Raw genomic sequence first — 18,861 nt, 5'->3', positions numbered from 1 at the left:
GCAATGTTCTCTTTTCTAAATCTTATTTATTAATTTTTCACATACTCACACAAAAAAATCTGAACGTATTTTAACATAAACTGTAAATTACTTGATCCATTGACTTCCTATCCCCTTCTTCCATGGTTCCCATATTTACCCTTAAATCACCTGTGCTTTTCAATATGTGCAATCTATCCTATTTATCTTAATATATTATCGCTGTTGCTCATAGTTCAAGTCCTGCTCGTGTTTTTATCTCGCTTTAGTTGTTCTTTAAATACTTTCTAATATTTTCTGTCGGTCTTGCCAGTTCCGCATACTCCAGCATTTTCAAAAGCCATTCTTCTTTGCAGCAAATTCTTAAATCTCATCCGTACACTTTACAAGCTTTTCCTTGCGACAGGATTCAGAAATCCTTTGCAGACTTTATTTTATTATACCCTAAGTAGGCTAGCCTTAGTTAATGTTTCTCAGCCTCTGGGAGCCAAGAGCAGAATGGAAAAATAAGGGCTCAACTCAACTCTGAGAAGGCTTGGATCGTGACGGAACAAGACTTCTACCCCAAACCTCCCCAAATTAAACAACCCGCAGTTTGCTAAATTGGGGGGCATCTCTGCACAACAGCACATCCCCCCAATCGTACGAGGAAACACAACTCTGTGTGCACAGGTGGGTCCAGGGTGTGTGGGGCTCACCGTGTCGCTGCCAGTTGAGACTGCCGAGGGCCGTTTTGCGCGGCATCGCCGAGGGGGGGCCACCATGGGGGTCAATCCGGGTGCAGCGGACGGAGGGAGAGAAGCTGCAAGCCAAAGGGAGAGAGAATAGGGGGTTGGTTGGAATAATCAAGGATTGGGATAAGCAACGTAAATAAGTATTTAAAAGAGAGAGAGCGAGAGAGCTTTGTGGCCATGTGGGGGGATTCGCACCCAGCTCTCTCCGGTGCTCTAAATCCTGTCTCTCCATCCATCCATTCATTCATCCATCCATCCACAATCAGTTTGCCCAGCCATCGTTTATTGGGCCATTAAGCAAAGCTCAGACCGCAAAAAAGAAAATGCAGAGGCCAATTGTTAATCGTTAACCATAACGAGGTTGAAAGAGCTGTGCAAGATTTGGAGCTTTCGGAAATGAGATTTATTAAGGCCTTCAAGGGAGAAGACGCCCTGGAGGGATCAGCCAGGAAACCACGTTGTCAAGGGGATCAATGGTGCCTGCGCTGATCACCCCGGGGCAAAAGCTATGGCAGGAGGAAGCGAGAGGATCTCAAGCTCTGGGCGTTTGCCAAGAGAGCAGTTGAGAGGAACTGAAGCACCTGTGAGACCCAAGGAATCCAAGACTATAGAATTGTGGAATTGTAAGGGACCCCCAAAGCTCATCCAGCCCAGCTCCCTGCAATGCAGGAATCATAGCTCCAGAATCCCAGAGAGATGCCCATCTGCTGAGAAACCAGATTGTCCTGCACAGTCTCCTTTGCTCTTAATGTTTTCCATAAAAATCATGTTTTTATCATTGACATTCTGGAATGTGTTTTTAATGTTGTACGCTGCCCTGGGATCTCCTGATAAAAGGCAGTATATAAATTGAATTCAATAAATCGAATAATGACAATAATAATACTACAATAATACTGTGAGATGTGGAAAACTAACTTTTTAAAGAAAAATAGACAAAAACAGCTTCAAAAAGAGAAGAAAAAGCAGGAAGAGAGTGAAGAAAGGGGGGGGGAGGAAAATGGGAAGAAGCAAGACAAAAAGAGAAAAGGGGCATCTGATTTTCCTTCCGGCGGTTACATAAAAAAAGGTTTTTTAAGGCATTCAGTCCAGAGCAACATCCATCTTCTCCGCTGTCAAACAACATTTCTTCTCAATCCAAAATCATTCATTTCCTTTTCCCAAAACAGTCCAAAAGCAGTTCCCAAATTATTTTTATTAATAATAATAAAAAATCCCCCTTTGTTCCGAGACTCTGGCCAACTTCTTATTTCTGTTGCCTGTAATAAATCGGCCAATTGATTGATGGATTGATTGACAGAAAACCCGGACCTGTCAACCCAGACCTTTCATTCCCCACCTTCTTTTAACTGATTTCTTATCCAGTGATCCAAAACGACGGGAAAAAAGAAAATGAGAGTGCAATAGACACTAATAAATATATGGTTCTTATAGATACGAAGGCATGTAGGATTCTCCACTGCAGAAAGACGTGTCTCGCACCCAGATCCGAAGGCAACAGATGAGAAGGGACCCGACCTGCGGCGTGGATCCTGGCAAGAGGAAATGGCAACTCACCGGGGTCCGGCGGCACGTCTGGGGGAGCGCCCTCCAGGTCTCTGCCCCGTGGTGCCCAAGGAGAAGGGCTGGTGGAGTCTCCGCTGCTGGGGGGCGCTGGGGACGAGGAGGAGGAGGAGGCCGAGTTCGAGGAGAGGCAGCTGTCGCGCTCGCCCCCCCGCGGGGGATACTCCGCAGCCGACCAGCCCCGCCGACCTCCGGGGGCCGCGGCCTCCAGGAAGGGGTCACTGAAGGGGGACTCATGCTGGCCCGGGGGGGGCCCGGGGGGCGCCGGGGGCCAGGCCGAGACGGAGTGGGCCCACTCGGGGAGCTCCTGGGAGCCCGGCTGGGGGAGCCAGGGGTCCGGGGTGTCGGCCGGCTGGCAGCAGTGGGGGCCGTCCTTGGGGGGGCGCTTTCCGGGGGGGCTCTGTGGGGTGCCAGGCCGGGGGCTCCAGAGGCGGGCATCCGGGGAGGGGCCGGTGGCCAGGTGAGACGGGGAGTCCAGGCCGGAGTCTTCCACGTTCTCGGGGGATGAGGAGGAGAAGGGGGAGGGGCTGGAGGCCAACAGGTAAGAGCGGGGGGCTGCGGGGGGGGGAGGGGAGAAGAACAATAAATAGACACTGATATCCATATAGAAAGATAACGATATAGGTATCAATACTGATAGAGATGTCAATATCAAAATCAATAGGCATTGATATTTATATATCTATAGATCTATATCGATGTTGATAGATAAATAAATATAGATAGATATAGGTAGACATAGATAGATGTATCGATATATCAATATCAATATCAGTACAGATCTAGCTATCTATATCTCGCTACAGATCCATATCACACCTTTAAAAGACATGGCTTTCTGCTCCCCCTTTGGCCACATTTAAAGCCCTGCGATCCCACTTTCAACAGACAGCCCCCCCCCCAAGAATCCTGGGAGCTGTAGTATGTTCATGGCACCATGAGTTGCTGGGGAAAACCTCTTCCCGCTCACGGAGCCACAATTCCCAAAGTTCTCTGGGAAGAGAGGTTAAATGTCCCCTTGATGCAAACTATGAGGACTAGAATCTTATTTTATTTGTAGACAAAGGCATTGTTTGCAGAAGGTCCCAGATTCATTCATCCAGGAAGGTTTGGGAAAAAGAAATGACTTCTCCAAAGAATCCTGGGAGTTATAGTTTGCTAAGGGGGCTGAGAGTTGCTAGGATCTCCCCCCCCCCCCGCAGTACCCTCTCCCAGAGTGACAATCCCCATTAAAAGGTAAATTCCTTTTCTCAGGGAACTCTGAGAACTGTAGCTCTGGGAGAGGGTGCAGGGGGTCTCCTTCACAAACTACAGTTCCCAGGATCCTTTGGGGGACGCTAGAGCTGTTCAAAGAGGCATCACGGTGCTTTCATAGCATGGCATGAATGTGGCCTGAGTGACATGCAAGTCAAGCCCACTGGGCTTCCCGGGAACCGTAGTTTGATAAGGGCGCTGGGAGATGTAGCTCTGTGAGGGTTAAACCGCGGCTGCCAGGATTCTTCAGGGGAGGAAGCCAGTTCTTTCAAGTGGTGTCACAGGGGTGTAGATGTGGCCTCAGAGAGAACCTGGGGGAATCGGAACACTGTAGAGTTGGAAGGGACCCTCGGGGTCATCTAGCCCACCCCCGTGCAGTGCAGGGATGCTGGGGACCTTTTTCACCTGAAAACTCCTCGTTTTCAAAGGCCGACTCCAGCGGGGGGCCAAAGAGGGCGCTGGCAGGGAGAACGTCGGGCTCAGGTTTGCTGTCACAGCTGCGGAAGAAGAAAACGCTGGACTTGAGAAACTGTGATCTGAACAAGGGCAACAAAATTGGTGGAACTGGCCATCTTTCAGTGTGCCAGCACCGAGCCTGTGGAACTCCCTGCCTCTTGACACCAGCCGGGCGCCTTCACTCTATTCTATTTGGCGCCTGCTGAAGACGCTCACATTTAGACAAGCTTAGAAAGTTTGAGTTTGGAGTTTTAGTCCGTTCCGTTGTGCCCTTTCCCTTTCTGTATGCCTTTGGTTACGGCTGCAAATTTTTCAGCAATGGTACTCTTGTTTTCTCTCTTTTGCAAACTGCTTTCTGTAATCGAGCAGCAACAACAACAACAACAACAACAACAACAATAATAATACATGCTTTTAAGTGATTTTGTCACGAACCACCCTAAGGTCTATGGGTATAGGGCAGTTTACAAATTTAATTAATTAATTAGTCACTTTAATTATTTTTTTGTACCTCCTACATCTGAACGGGGTATAAAAATATTTGTGGGTTTGTTTGCATTTTTGGTGTGTGGAAGCTGCCCAGAGTGGCCGGGGCAACTGAGTCAAATGGGCAGCACTGGCCTCAAGTGGAAGGGAGTTCCGCAGATGTTTGCACGCAGACACAGATATCAGAGTGCAGAGTGGAATCTGCTCTCTGAAGACCCCAGAGTTACCTTGTCATACGGGTGCCAAAGAGAGGTGCCTGTGAGTTGCCAGACTTATCCCCTGTACAAAGCAAATTGGAAATACATATTTAGAGAACTGTAGAATTGGAGGGTTTGGGGGTCCACCCCCAGTCTCCCCCCTCCCATCTCCCCCTTTTTCTCACCTGGGGCAGGGGCCGTGTCAGAATCCGTCTCGGCTGAGGCCGAGGCAAGTGCTTTCAGGTGCCCTGGAAAAGAATCAAGAAAACCTAAGAATCACCTGCCAGATGCCCCCAAAGGAAGCACCCACAAGCAGGATCCGAGTGCGAGAGCAACTCTCCTGCAGTTCCCAGAACCTGGGATCGAGAAGCATGGCTGCCCTGACAGCGCAGGCAGAGCCATCCTGGCTAGGAGCCCTCGCTGGCCCCCTCCTCTTCCATGCTTTGGTCCAACCCTCTTCTAAAGCCACCCAGTGGCAGGGGGTTGCGCAGCAGCAACCCTCTCCCAACCTCACCCAAAGAGCACTCACGGGAAGAATGCCTCTTCATTGTGCACTGCGGAAAGAGGGAGAAAGGGGAGAGGTCAGGAAGGTGCTGTGGTCCCCAGCCCATGCTCATAACCATCAAGATCAAGGGCAGGCCCCTACGGCTGCCTTCCTCCCTGGGTGGTTTATTTATTTGTTTCGTAAAATTTACACTGAGAAGGCGGGGAGGTTCACAGCCATTTGGGGAAAGCAATCAGTCAGGAGAATGTGCAGCCATAAATCAAGATCCAAACAAAGATGTTTTTCCCCCAGGCATCAAGAAAAAGGTCAGGTTAGCACCTCAACGAAGGTGGAAGAGGCGTTAGGCGGCAGATGGGGCTCTGGAGGGCACCACGTTGCCAAGCCCTGGTCTAGAAGAAAACCTTTGCCCTCCCAGACCCCCTCCCTCAAGCAGGCAGACTTTGTCAACCGGGCGCCCTGCACCCAGTGCTTTAGACCACATCTCCCCATCAGTCCCAGTGAGACACTTGGAGGGCACAGATAACGGCAGCCTACGCCGCCTGGAAACCATAGTGTCCTGGGAACCATAGCGCCCAGAATTCTGGTGCAGAAATTAAAGCTAAAATCTGGATACAAGTGGAAACGGGTGCCAAGGTCTTTCTGCCAGGCCTGCCACTTCCATTTCTCTCTCTCTCACCCCCATGCTGGGGGGCAGGATGAGGTTCCCCACGGAGGCCTTGAGCTGCTCCACGGCCGCGGCGCTGCTGGCCCGCTCCCGGGGCTGCACCGGCTTGATGCGGATGTAGAACTTGTGGGGCTCCTCATCATCGTAATCCGAGTCGCTGGAGGAGCAGAAGCGCGTGGGGTGTTCGCGTGGGGAGACAGAGTCAAGGGGCCAAACTGGTGGCAACAGAATCACAGAAGAGTTGGAAGGGATCCCAAGGGTCATCCAGCCCAACCCGCTGCAATGAAGGAATCTTTTGGCCAACATGGGGCCCTGAAGTTTTTTATTAGATTTTCACAACTTTTAATTATTAGATTTTCACCAATTAATTTCAAATTTCAAATCTGTTATACATGTCTCATAATTTGTCTTCCCACTTTCCCTTACACGCATCCCTTTTACATACTGCATAATATCACACATTTTGCCTAATACATGGAATCATAGAACTGGAGAGCTGGAAGCCCCCAGGGTCAATGGCCCTGAAATCAAGAGTCTCAAGCGAATGAGCCATATTCCTCCATTTCATATATTGCCATGGTCCTCCCATTGCTCACATTTCAAATCCTGCCTGCAATTTCATTGGGTTATGGTATTATTATTTTTTTGCAAATAATCCAAAAACAGCTTCCGCTTGTCCGTCCATTTATCGGAGCTCCTGGGTAAATCCATGTCCCCATTGATGCTTCCCTGGAACAAGAGGAACAGTCTTCCCCATTGGACTCTGGACACCCCACCTCTCCCCCTATTTCTGAGACACCCCTCCCACTCCCCCCCCAAATCTCACCCTCCCCCCTTATGAGGAAGAAGGCCCTGCAGCCACCTATTCCAAAGGATATCGTTCTGATTTGTTTCGGGCCGGACGGTGAACCCTTCCTCATCCACGTCGGGGGGCTGAGGAGAGAAGAGAAGGAGCAAAAGGTTGGGGTGGGAGCCTCTCTTGGGGCAGCATCTTCCTTGGGGTTCAAATACCCCCCCAAAAAAAATAATAATGGGAGGAGAGACCAAGATGTGAAACCTCATGGATTATTTGCTTGCAAAAGATGCATCATTCTCTGATCCGTAAGACTGGAACCCAGAACCCTCTGACTCCCAGAGCCAGCTGGCTGCTCTTTCTTTCTTTTTTTTAAAAAAACAATTCTATTGAAGGCTTTCAACATATTGAGCTGAAACCCAAACACGTTTATTAAAAGGTCATAAAAAGCAATATAAAAATAGAAGAACGAGAAAGAACCATTGTTTAACAACTATTATTATTATTAATATTATTCCTACTCTGCCAATCCAGCTAGGTTTCCTCAATTTGTACCCTAACTGCTTTTTTTTATATAAAAAAGGCTCTTTTCAAAATCCTTTTAAATAAACAGCAGTTATTCTTTAAGCACAGTAGCAGTTTTTAGGACCTACCTAGTAAACCGTTTAAACTGATTTTAATAAATGCTGCAATCTGCCCTGGGAATTATGGTGAAATTTGGGTAAGGAACCTAATATATATTTCTCTTTTTATTAAATCAAAATTAATACAGTCTCCACAAAACAACAACAATGTAACATTAAGGTTAGAAATCAAATAATAATTGTAAGTTTTCATTAAATTTCTTAGTCGCCCTTCTCAAAATGGTCAAAGGTGACTCACAGAGAGATAAGATAGATAAGTTTACTTGTTACTTATTAATCACCTTCCACAGGTGCCCAAAGACTTAACACCAAAAAAACGAAACAGTGAATTTTGTATTTTTAAATGATGGGTAAAGAATCCAAATAAAGGACAGCAATAATAATGATTAATTATAGCAAAATAGCACAGCCCAGTAAGGAATGAGCATTGCACTATTCAATTTATCCTGTGCCAATTTGCCAAATTGTTGATTTTTGTTGTTTTTGAATTTACTGGCAAGCTCTGTATTTTATATATAAAATAAAATTTCAGAAGTGCTGTGCTCTGTATTTCACTATGCTTTGGACACAGCTCATGGCGGGAAAGCAGCCTAGAAATGAACTCAGCCAATCCATCAATCAATTCTCAGGAACATTCAGTGGCAGCTTAAAAAGAAAAGAAAAAAGCAGGAAACGGAATGGAGTAGCTATGGGGAGGGACTAGCTGGCCAGCCGGCTCCTGAAATGGCCCTCAGGCTGGGGCATTAGGAGAAGACGGCGACACTTTCCTGTGGGTCCTGTTGGCTAATGATAAGTATTACTCACCCCTGACTCGGCATCTGGAGATTCCCTGGGTAAAAGGAGAGAGGGAGAGAGAGAGAGATTGAAGAGCATGCGCAGACTTGGGGAGTGAGATTGGTCTCTGTGGTCGGGGAGAAAGAGGAGCAACTCACACAGAGTCCCGCTCCCGTTCTTTGCGGCTCAGGCCAGGGATGCGGAAGGCTTTGCTGCGGGTTCGCTTGGGTCCTGCAAGAAAAGAGGAAGCCCCTCCTTGATGAAGAGTGCTGTGGAACCCAAAAGCTTGCACACTTAAAAAATCACAATCATAATAAATTGCCGCAAGCTTTCCGAAGTCCTTTGTAAAAGGGTCTCTGGATGTTATCACACGCCAAAAAAGCTGGCGGTTCCTCCAGGTGGTCCCACGCACCCCTTTTCCAACCCGGCTGGATCTGGGGTGCTGCCACTCCCACGCTCAGACGTACTTGCCTTCCTGCGCAGGAATGATGCTCAGCTCCTCAAAATCCAGCGGTCCTACGGGGAGAGCAAAGAGGGGAATAAAGGGGAGAGCAAAGGCTAAAGGCGTTTGGGTTAAGGCAAGCCAAGCCGGAGAAATGTCCTCATTTCACTTGGTTCCCAGTTGCCTGATCCGGGCGAATCCATCTGCTGCGGATTCCTGAGCTGCGGCACCTACATTGCTGGGGGCTGGACTAGATGACATTTGGGGGACCCTTCCAACTCCGCAATGCTATTATTCTCCCAGAAATTCAACCCACCCGGCGGATGCCGCCCGGTCCCTTTGCTCTCGGCGAAGTTCCGCAGGAGGGTCTCCACTCCAATGTTCTCCATGTTCTGCTTGAATTCTTCATGGACCTGCGGTTGGGGAGGGGGGAGAGGAGACAAGGCTGAGGCCAGGATGGACCCCCCACGGACCCCCCCAAGCACCCGGGGGTCCTCTGGGGGCGCCCAGCCCAGTTGCCCTTGCTGGCCGACCGGCCTCTTGTGGGGGTCAGGTGGGATTACCATGAGGAATTAGGAACATATGGAGCAAGCCATTGTGTCCGCAATGAAAGCATGGCGTTGACTGGGCTTGGGTCATGGACAATAATTTCTGATCAAATCCCACAAGCCTCTGCATCTCTGCCCATTTTCTCTACTGCCCATTTTCTTTCTCTCTGCCTGGCAGGCACGTATCAGCATTCTAAACACAGGCCAGTTGTTCACCAGGCACCTGGGCCATAAAGATAGGAGGGAGATTCTCTGATGTACATTTCCTTGGTTTTGTTAATCCCAGGGCCAGGAGGAGAGTTCACAAGGAGATGATCAAGATGCCCATCTTTCCTTGCCATCCTTCCTCTCCTGTTTATGACCTCCGGGGTTTGCTAAAAGCATTCTTCCTTGATTCCTATTTTATTTACTCTGAACTACGTGTGCGTGCTCAAGTACGAAATAGTTTCTTTGTAGTTAACAGGATTTCTTCTGATCTAACTTTGTCCCCATGTGGGGTTTTTGAAATGCTCAGAGGAAATCTGATTGGTTTTTAAGAACACTCTGTAAAAAGTTCTGTTGTGAATAAAACGACCTGGGCCGAGGGGTGGACCGTTTATTATTGCCACTTCCTCCCAGAGTCTTGCTGGTCAAGCCTCGTGTGTATTTTATTAATCCAAGTCCAATCCTTCCTTGCTTTGGGAACGCAACAGCCTCTCACCTGCCCGATCTGGACGTGGGTGTCTTCCACCGAGTGGACGTAGGAGCCAATCAGGACCTTCATCTGCTCCAGGTGCGATTCCTCCACCTCTTGCAGGCGCTGGGAGGGGGAGGGCAGAGAAGAGGCAAAGCAGCAATGGGGATTGCGGGGGGCAGCTAGATGACCCTCAGCGGTCCCTTCCAACTCTACCGTCTATGAGAAAGGCTCAGGAAAGGGCCCCCGAAACCATGCAGGGGATGCAGAGACAAGGAACGTGTGGGGATTTTGCGAGGCCACAGCAGGGCCTGGCCCTGACGCCTTCTGATACCTCAGACATGGAGGGAACCACATAAGAACTGGACCATCTAGTCCAGCCTTCTGTTCTCCCAAGGGCCAGATCCCCCAGTGCGAAGCCCACAAACAGGATTCAAGCACAAGAGCATCCAAGTTGGCCATCCCTGCCTCCTGTGGGAGGGAGTTCCACAGTTTAACAGCCCTTCCTTTCACCCTTTCCCAAATCTTCCAGCACTCAGCTTTGTTGGACGCACACCAGTTTTCACAGTGGACCCTACGTGCTTGCAAGAGAGGAGGAGCCCTCTGTGCCGGGACTGCCTTCCAGGGAATAGAAATTCACAGAAGAATTTCTGTTTTTTCCCATAATATGAGAGAATGGGGGACAAGCTTTTTCCCCTCTGTCCATTACATGCATGATTTGATCAACGTCTGTCTTCCTCGCCTTTTATGTAAACCAAAAAGTCCCTGCGCATTTGGAGGTGATTTCCTGAACCCTTTTCCAACTCTGCAATATCCTTTTTGAACCAAGGCGACCAGAACCACGGCCCTCCAATCGCGGCTGCACCCAGGATCCATGCGATGGCATCAATGACGCATTTCCAACCCCTTTCCAAAGATCTCTCCCCCCCCCTTGCATCCTAAAGCCAGGCCGCCTGCGGCAAGGGAGCTGCTCCCATCCTGCAAGGACTCTGGGTGCAGAGAGAGGAGGAACGACCCGCTGCAAGGATTCGCATCCGGGGAGCCCAGGAGGGGGCCAATCTTGGAGCAGATCGCCAGGGCCCATTCGCACTCCTGGCCACACTGGGAGGACCCTGGGGTACCCTCCGCCCTCCACCGTCGCCCACCCAGCCCCCCGTACCACAGCGGAGTCCAGCATCTTCTGCTGAAAGTCATTACGCGCTGCGTTGTACTTCTCGACAGCCCTCCGCAGGGCCTCCACCGCCTTCCGCGACTTCAGCTCCGCCTGCGGAGACCATTATTATTATTATTATTATTAAAAATGGAACATCCCCTTATCCCCAAAATAATAAATAATAATAAATTCCTATTTATACCCCACCCTTCCCGGTTCAGAAAACCAGGCTCAGGGTGGCTAACAACAAATTTAAAACACTTAATTGATGCAACAAAAAACAGCATAAAATACAGTATAAAACGTGAATAACAATAAATTCAGAATTCAAAAATCAGTTTAGGGGGAAAATCCATCAAATAAACATTAGATGTTTATTTAGCCAGGGCTAGCTGGCTAAATTAGTCCTATTTGGGCCAGCAAGGAGACCAGGGGAGAATTAGCTGTGGGGTCTCAGAGCAGGTAATCTTCATAAAAGGGGAGGGGGAGGGAAGGAAGGGGAATAAAAGATCAGGCTAAGTTCAAATTAAAGGCCAGGCGGAATAGCTCTGTCTTACAGGCCCTGCGGAAGGAGGTTAAATCCTGCAGGGCCCTGGTCTCATGGGACAGAGCATTCCACCAGGTTGGAGCCATCACTGAGAAGGCCCTGGCCCTGGTGGAGGATAGTCTCACTTCCTTAGGGCCCAGGACCTCTAACCTAGGATTATTCATGGACCTTAAGGTCCTCTGCAGGGAAGACCAGGAGAGTCAAAATAAAAACCTCAAAAAACCATTTGCTCAAAAAAATCTGAATTGGCTAGTGGAATGGGGGGGGGAATGCTGCATTCTTTCAGGATTATCTCTGCACTTCTAATTAAATAGCTGAGATTCCTGCACGGCAGGGGGTTGGAGTAGATGACCCTTGGGTCCCTTCCAACTGATGATGATGATTCTATGGTTCTAGGACTGTAACATCCTCAGGCCTGGCGAGCGGTTTCGTGGGAGCACCTTCCTTCTCTTCCCCACCCCGTTGCAAAAAAAGAATAACCCACATTTGTACCCCAAACTGGGGCATTCCCTCCCCACAGAGGGACATCAGGGACCTTCTTCACACACAGGAGACTGAGCTTTTCGCCCCAGCCGTCAGCAAGAGAGATCAGCAGTTCCCAAACTCCCCTTTCCCACCTGCGGACCCCATGGAAATGCTGTTGCAGTTGGAATGGTCTGTGCTGTGCAACTGTTAACTGTATTTGGGGGTGGTTTTTTAGTGTTTTCTGTATGGGATTGTGGGACGTGGGTGGCGCTGTGGGTTAAACCACAGAGCCTAGGACTTGCCGATCAGAAGGTTGGCGGTTCGAATCCCCGTGACGGGGTGAGCTCCCATTGCTGGGTCCCTGCTCCTGCCCACCTAGCAGTTCGAAAGCACATCAAAGTGCAAGTAGATAAATAGGTACCGCTCCAGCGGGAAGATAAACGGCGTTTCCGTGCGCTGCTCTGGTTCTCCAGAAGCGGCTTAGTCATGTTGGCCACATGACCCGGAAGCTGTACGCCGGCTCCCTCAGCCAGTAAAGCGAGATGAGCGCCGCAACCCCAGAGTCGGCCACGACTGGACCTAATGGTTAGGGGTCCCTTTAACTTTACCTTTACCTATATGGGATTGTGGCCACGCAGCTTCTAGGAGCCGCAGGTGGAAGCTGGGCCAACCACCCCAGGAGGAGCAGGACTTGGCCCCCACCAGAGGGACCCCCCCTAAAAGCCCAGATAGACAGATAATTAGTAGAATAGTTCAAGAGATGATGAAGAAAAAGAGATGATAGCTAATCAGTAAAGTAGATAATAGACAGATGATTAATAAGATCAATGATAATTAGTAAAAAAGATGATTAATTAGATGAATGATAGATGATTAGTAGAATACATAGGTGATTAATCAGGAAGAGAGATATATGATAGTAAACTAGGTAATTGGATAAACATGATTTATTAGTAAGACAGTCTATAGCTAGACAGGCAGAAAGGCATCGACCAACACAGAGAGAGAGGGATGAAGCGAGGACTCAGCCTCCGGACTGTAAATTGCTTCAACTGATTGTAATACATCAGTTAAAGTGTGTATCTGAAGAAGTGTGCGTGCACACAAAAGCTTATACCATGGGTAGGCAAACTAAGGTCCGGGGGCCAGATCCAGCCCAATCGCCTTCTCAATCCGGCCCATGGACGGTCCGGGAATCGGTGTGTTTTTGCATGAGTAGAATGTGTGCTTTTGTTTAAAATGCATCTCTAGGTTATTTGTGGGGTGTAGGAATTCGTTCATTTCCGCCCCCCCCAAAAAAATAGTCTGGCCCCCCACAAGGTCTGAGGGACAGTGAACCGGCCCCCTGCTGAAAAAGTTTGCTGACCCGTTTATACCCAGAACAAACGTAGTTGGTCTCTAAGGTGCTACTGGACAACTTTTGTTATTTTTTTATTTATTTCAACTGCGTCAGACCAACACAGCTACCTGCCTGATTTCAACATGGTATTTTAACACTGCAATCTGCCCTGGGAACTGAGCGCAAGGAAGGAATGCCATATTTCCCCCCCTTCTCCACACCCACACGGATCCCCTTTTGCAAGATCACTCAAACGTCTCCGCTTCGGCCACCCAGAGAGCTGAGCCAAATATCTCTCACCTCTGACGACGACCTGGGTGTGCAGGCCCCCTCCCCTGTTCACGCATAATCTCCCCCCCTTGTTGCCCCCCCCGGGTCACCTTGTCGATCTCCTTCTGGCTGCCCCCTTCTCTCCGCAAGCGATCCAGCTCTTGGCAGCGGCTGCTGTACGTCTCCTTGGCTTTGGGGAGGTGCTGAGCAGCTCCTTGCAGGATCTGGACCGCTTCCAGGGTCCCGGCCACCTCGTCCTTGGACTGGCGATGGGACGACCAGGGTGGGGTGGGGGGTACACAGATAATACTTTGGTGGGTTTGCGGGGGTGGGGTGGGGGTCAGTATTGCGCTGAACTGGTCAGGCAGGTTTATCCGCGAGACGTTAACCGGCCCCAACATCCCCCCAACGCGGCCCCCGCTACCTTCTTGTGCGCCCGCAGCTGCTCGTCCCCATAGCGCCCAATCTCCTTGATCAAATCCTGCAGCTTCTTCACCAGCTCCGCGTGGCACAGCGCCAGCTTGTCCGACGAGATGCGGAAGACCTCCCAGAGGGGGGCAAAAGTCCTGGGTGGGTTTGGGGGTGGGGGCGCAGGGGAGAGAAAGGAGCCCAACCGGAAATGTTAATCCACATCTGCTTCACTTGCCTTGAGAAGAAACCGCCATGCAGTTCACTGGCCCCCTTTCCACAATTTTTAGCCGTTTCTGCCCCTTGCATATTTTGTATTGCTCTGTTCCCCTGCTCCAGGAACGGAAAACATTCTGTGAGGAGCTATAAAATACTGCAAATCAATAATAATAATAATAATAATAATAATAATAATAATAATAATATGTTTTACTGTTTTTATATTTTGTTGGAAGCTGCTGCCCAGAATGGCTGGGGCAATTAATTAATTAAATTCATATGCTGCCCATCTGACTGGGTTGCCTCAGCCACTCTGGGCAGCTCCCAACAAAATATTAAAAACACAGTAAAAATTAGATTTATGTACTGCTCTTCATCCTCAGATCTCAGGGGCGGTTCACAGAATAAAATACAGGGCAGAAACAAGAAAATAATTAGAAGCAAAACAGCAAAACAATACCCCCTCCCCTGGTCAGATGGGCGGGGTACAAATAATAAAACTGTTGCTGTTGTTGTTGTGAGTGCTTTGGGGGGGGGGACCTGGGGGTCCCTCCCGACTCTGCGGTTCTGTTCTCTAGGGCTCACCCCAGCTGAGTGCTGTTTCCGGCCATCTTGGACATCTTGGCCATAGACTTGGCATAGGTCTCCTCTACAGCCGCCCTGCGGAGAAGAAAGGAGCAGAAGAGGGAAGAGGAGGAATAAGGAGGGTTCCGGAGCGGGATCTCAAAGAGCCCAAGCATGTCTGAAAAGCCCTCGTGGATCACAAGGAACCCTCTTTTAAAGCCACCTACGTTGGCTCCTGTGGCAGGGAGTTCCACAGTTAATAACTGCATGCTGCATGAATTATCTGCCCTGAATATTCCAACATTCGTGGGGCGTCTGCCAGTTTAGGCTTTTTCTACAGAGGGAGAAATCCTTTCCTCTCTCCACTTTCTCCATGCAATGCAGTGCTCTGATGAACTCTTGCAACCTAGGAACGGAACACTTCCAGGTTTTCTATGGACAAATTTAGTGATATTTGGAAAGTATTTATCGAAACATATACACAAGGGATACAATAAGTCTATCTATCTATGTATTATATATTTTAGTAATCCCATTTCTATTTTAATGACATTTCACTATTGCTGATATATTGTGTTTTCTCCCTTTCTTTCTTTCTTTCTTTCTTTCTTTCTTTCTTTCTTTTTTCTTCTTTATTCTAACCTGTAAAAAAAAAAATTCTCTCTCTCTCTCAACCATTATAAACTTCTACCTCTTCCTTGCTTTTTCTCTGAACCAAAAAGTCCCTCCTGGAAGAATTGCTCCAACCATCCCTTGACCATTTATGGCTATTTTCATCTTGACTGCCTCCCAAAAAAGGAACAGGATCGAGTTCTTATAATTTCACTCCTCCGGGAAAACAGAGAACGGGTGGGATTACCTGACATAGCACTGGAGAGCAAAAAATGAAGAACCTGGTGGGGTTTTTGGCATGCAATTGAAGGAAGATGCTTGATGCTGCTTAAAAGGAGAGAGAAACATGGCCCAGGCCGGATTCTGCACTTAGAAGCTACCCACTTATAAACATACCTGGCCACTGATTTGGGTGATTCACCTGTCCAGCTGGGACCTGGGATCAAGAGAAGTGCAGCTCTGCCCCCCAGTGGCTACTGGAGGAGACGCAAAGCCATTTCCTTCCCTTTTGCAGATTTAGAAACCCCATCCATGCCGGATTAGGAACAGAGGCTTCTCAAACACAGATTTGGGGTGCTGGTCGGTTAAAAAAAGAGCAACACCTGAGATTTTCCTTGCTTTGCAAGATTTCTCCCCCTTAAAAGAAATCACATGGGAATGAACAAGCACCTGGCATGAATTTTGCAAAGGTTTCTTTGCTTCTGTTGAATCAACCCAAGGAAACTTTTATAAATCTGCAACTAGGCTTGATAATCCAAGAACATGAATATTCTTTTCTTGGGCTTATTTTAACCCCTGTGCAACCGGGGCAGCTCAGCATGACGACTCTAAGTCTTAGGGTCATGGGTTCGAGCCCCACATTGGGCAAAAAATCCCTGCATTTCGGGGGGTTGGACTAGATGACCTTCGTGGTCCCTTCCAACTCTACAATTCTAAGATTCCATTATTTGCTTGCTCTGTGCTGGATCCAAAGCTTCGACAAACAGAGAAGCGAGATCTGCTGGGGTGCTGATGCTGGGAGCGTTCATCTGTCCCAGCGCTTTAGCTGTGATTCCTGCATTGCAGAGGGTGGGACTAGATGACCCTCGGGGGAACCTTCCAACACTACGGTCTTATGAGCCCCTCCATCCTATGCTCAGGCTCTTATCTACACGCCCATTCTACAATTCTGTTCTTCACATTTTATTTCCCAGCTGTTTTGTATACATCACAAAATGAAATTATTTCATTATTATTTATTCAACTTATATACCGCCCTTTATCAAAAGATCCCAGGGCACTGTGCCTCCTTGCAAGGAGGGCGGGGATCTCTGTTGCAGCAGAAAAATAAAGATCTGCCTTGCTTTGACTGGATCCCTGCCTCCAGCCACTCTTCTCCTGCCATTAACAGACTTAGGGAGTTTGGCTGCAAAATCCAATCACAACATAAAAAATCTTATGAAATGAAACATCTTTGCCAAAAGGAAACAAAAAACCTCAGGCAAGCTATGGGCGAGTTATGGAGAAGAGGTCTTGCAAAGAGATCTCCTTCAGGCCGGCAGCTCACCTCTTGCAAAGTTGACCCCCAATTGCAGAATGTCAGGGAGATTTGCAAAACAGGGCTCTGTGAGCAAACTGGCACTAGGAAATTGGTGCTTTGATAAGTGGGTGACGGTTTGCAGACTGGGAGGGGGGGCGCAAGGAGGAAGTGGACGGAGCTCTGCCCCCCCCCAGCTGTCAGTACCTCTCCCGCACGAAGTCCGCCAGCTCCTTTGCCGAGATCTGCCCATGCTTCATGTTGTGATAGAGGACGTCAAAGCCATGGTTCTTCTCACCCTGTGGTGAAAAGCAAGAAGGCAAAAATGAGGCGTGGCTCCAGAATAAGGGGGGCTGCCCTGCCAGGAACCAACATTTCAGGGACCCAAAATACGACTTTGGAGCTGTCTCCCCCCCAATGGCAACTGTAACCTTGGTTGGAGGAGCCATTTGGCACCTGGCTTATATATCTGAGTTTCTCACGCTGAAACCAGGCGGATTAAATCTGTGGCTTTTAAAACTGTGCATTGCAAAGTTACTGTTTTGCTTGTTATTCTGCAATGCATTTTTGTAGCATACCATCCAGCAAAGGGCAGCGCAGAAACGTAATTAATAAATGCTCTGTATTTTCCAACTCCCATCGGCGCAGCCACACCCAGAGGGACGCATCCCTGCACCTGCCGCACAGGTAATGCCAACAAGCAGTTTTTGTCCTTTCTTGGGTAAGAAGCCTCTGCACGGACAGCTGCCCCGTTGCCATCCAGTGAGGACTGCAGGCGCATTTTGAAACAGGATAGGGCCCTTTTTATCCTGAAGCCACGTGGCGAGAGGGGGCTGAGCCCAGTTTTGAGTTGGCTTGTGAGGGAGCAGCAGCAGCAGCCGCCAAACAAAGCTCATGTCACTTCTTAAATCTGTGCGCCACCCTTCACTGGAAGAGCTCAGGGTGCAGCATATTCTGGGCTGCATCCACAGAAGCATAAGGTCCAGGTCAAGGATGTTGACCAGCTGGAATGTGTGCAGAGCTGAGATATCTGGGTGGCAGGGGGCTGGACTGGATGACCCTCAGGGTTCCCCACAGCTCTATGACTCTATGATATAGTATATGGAGAGAGAGAGCTCCCCCAAATCTACCCTCCCTCTCCTTTTAATGCCCAGCTGCCCAACCAGCCTTCTCTCCCCCACCCCCCGCTCTGTGCGTGGAGCCTGGGTCTCTGGGGGTGGGCTTCCGCTCCCCCCCCCGTCCCTTGTCAATCACAGCCCCTCCCCACCCGCCCCCCGCAGAGCAAATCTCCCTCCTTGGCATTCCTCCTGGGGAGATGGCAAGGTGTGTGTGTCCGCGGTCGCTAGGCAACCTGCCTCCCTGCAGAGGCGGCTTTGGTGTTGATGGCTGAGTGACAAAACAGGTCCTGTGCATTCTTTTTTTGCATCCTTCCATGCCTTTCTGAGCCCTGCAAGGTGGTTGCAAGGCCACGCGATGTGGCAGGGAGTTCCGGAGGGCACAGAAAGAGAGAAGGCGGGTCGGAAGCCTTCCCAGGATGCGAGCAGGACCACTGCTCCATCGCAACGCGGTGTTGTCTGTGCTGAGCAGTTTAGACTCAGGGGGACAGCCCCAGTGGCCTTTCCCCTTTAAAAATAAAGCAAGATCCTGGTCCTCATCATTCTGAACAAACACTTGGCTTAAAGAGAAGAATCAGAAGCTGCCTCAGACCCAGCCAGACCTATGGGTCCGTTCAGCACAGCAATGCGGACCTTGACCAGCAGCAGCAGGTTGTCAGCATCAGTCATGGCTGATTTAGTTGAGATACCAGGGGGTTGGACTAGATGACCCTTGGGGGTCCCCCCAGCTATATCATTCTATGACCCACAGTGGAGATGCTGTTGGGGATTGAACCTGGGACCTTCAAAGCAGCTGAGCTGCCATCCAGCCCCTTGAAAAACAGAGTGAGTCTCCAGGGCGGAGAAGAGACTGTTGAAACAGGGAAAGTTTATAGTCCTCATGAATCTGAACGAAGGACTGCAGAGCTGCTGCCGGTCAGTGTAGTCACTACTGGCCTTCC

General features: G+C 49.3%; 1 protein-coding gene across 4 annotated transcripts in view; it reads right to left on the bottom strand.

Annotated features, from left to right (window-relative positions):
* Positions 1–18,861, bottom strand: part of FCHO1 (FCH and mu domain containing endocytic adaptor 1) — a 39,984-nt gene that overhangs the window by 7,968 nt on the left and 13,155 nt on the right. For all 4 annotated transcript variants that reach the window (XM_083594417.1, XM_083594418.1, XM_083594419.1 and 1 more), the window contains 18 exons: positions 17,013–17,104; positions 14,699–14,773; positions 13,911–14,052; positions 13,597–13,749; positions 10,872–10,976; positions 9,740–9,838; positions 8,808–8,904; positions 8,521–8,565; positions 8,208–8,280; positions 8,080–8,104; positions 6,717–6,771; positions 5,851–6,026; positions 5,199–5,223; positions 4,855–4,917; positions 4,700–4,751; positions 3,936–4,027; positions 2,271–2,831; positions 678–781 (listed from right to left, as the gene is read on the bottom strand). In XM_083594417.1, coding sequence (XP_083450543.1) covers positions 678–781; positions 2,271–2,831; positions 3,936–4,027; positions 4,700–4,751; positions 4,855–4,917; positions 5,199–5,223; positions 5,851–6,026; positions 6,717–6,771; positions 8,080–8,104; positions 8,208–8,280; positions 8,521–8,565; positions 8,808–8,904; positions 9,740–9,838; positions 10,872–10,976; positions 13,597–13,749; positions 13,911–14,052; positions 14,699–14,773; positions 17,013–17,104 — 2,034 coding nt within the window. The remainder of the gene's footprint in view (positions 1–677; positions 782–2,270; positions 2,832–3,935; positions 4,028–4,699; positions 4,752–4,854; positions 4,918–5,198; positions 5,224–5,850; positions 6,027–6,716; positions 6,772–8,079; positions 8,105–8,207; positions 8,281–8,520; positions 8,566–8,807; positions 8,905–9,739; positions 9,839–10,871; positions 10,977–13,596; positions 13,750–13,910; positions 14,053–14,698; positions 14,774–17,012; positions 17,105–18,861) is intronic.

Source organism: Podarcis filfolensis (genome assembly GCF_964270895.1).
Source record: "Podarcis filfolensis genome assembly, chromosome: 18".
Lineage (NCBI taxonomy): Eukaryota > Metazoa > Chordata > Lepidosauria > Squamata > Lacertidae > Podarcis > Podarcis filfolensis.
The sequence above is the reverse complement of the archived record's forward strand: the minus strand, read 5'-3'. Positions and strand labels throughout refer to the sequence as shown.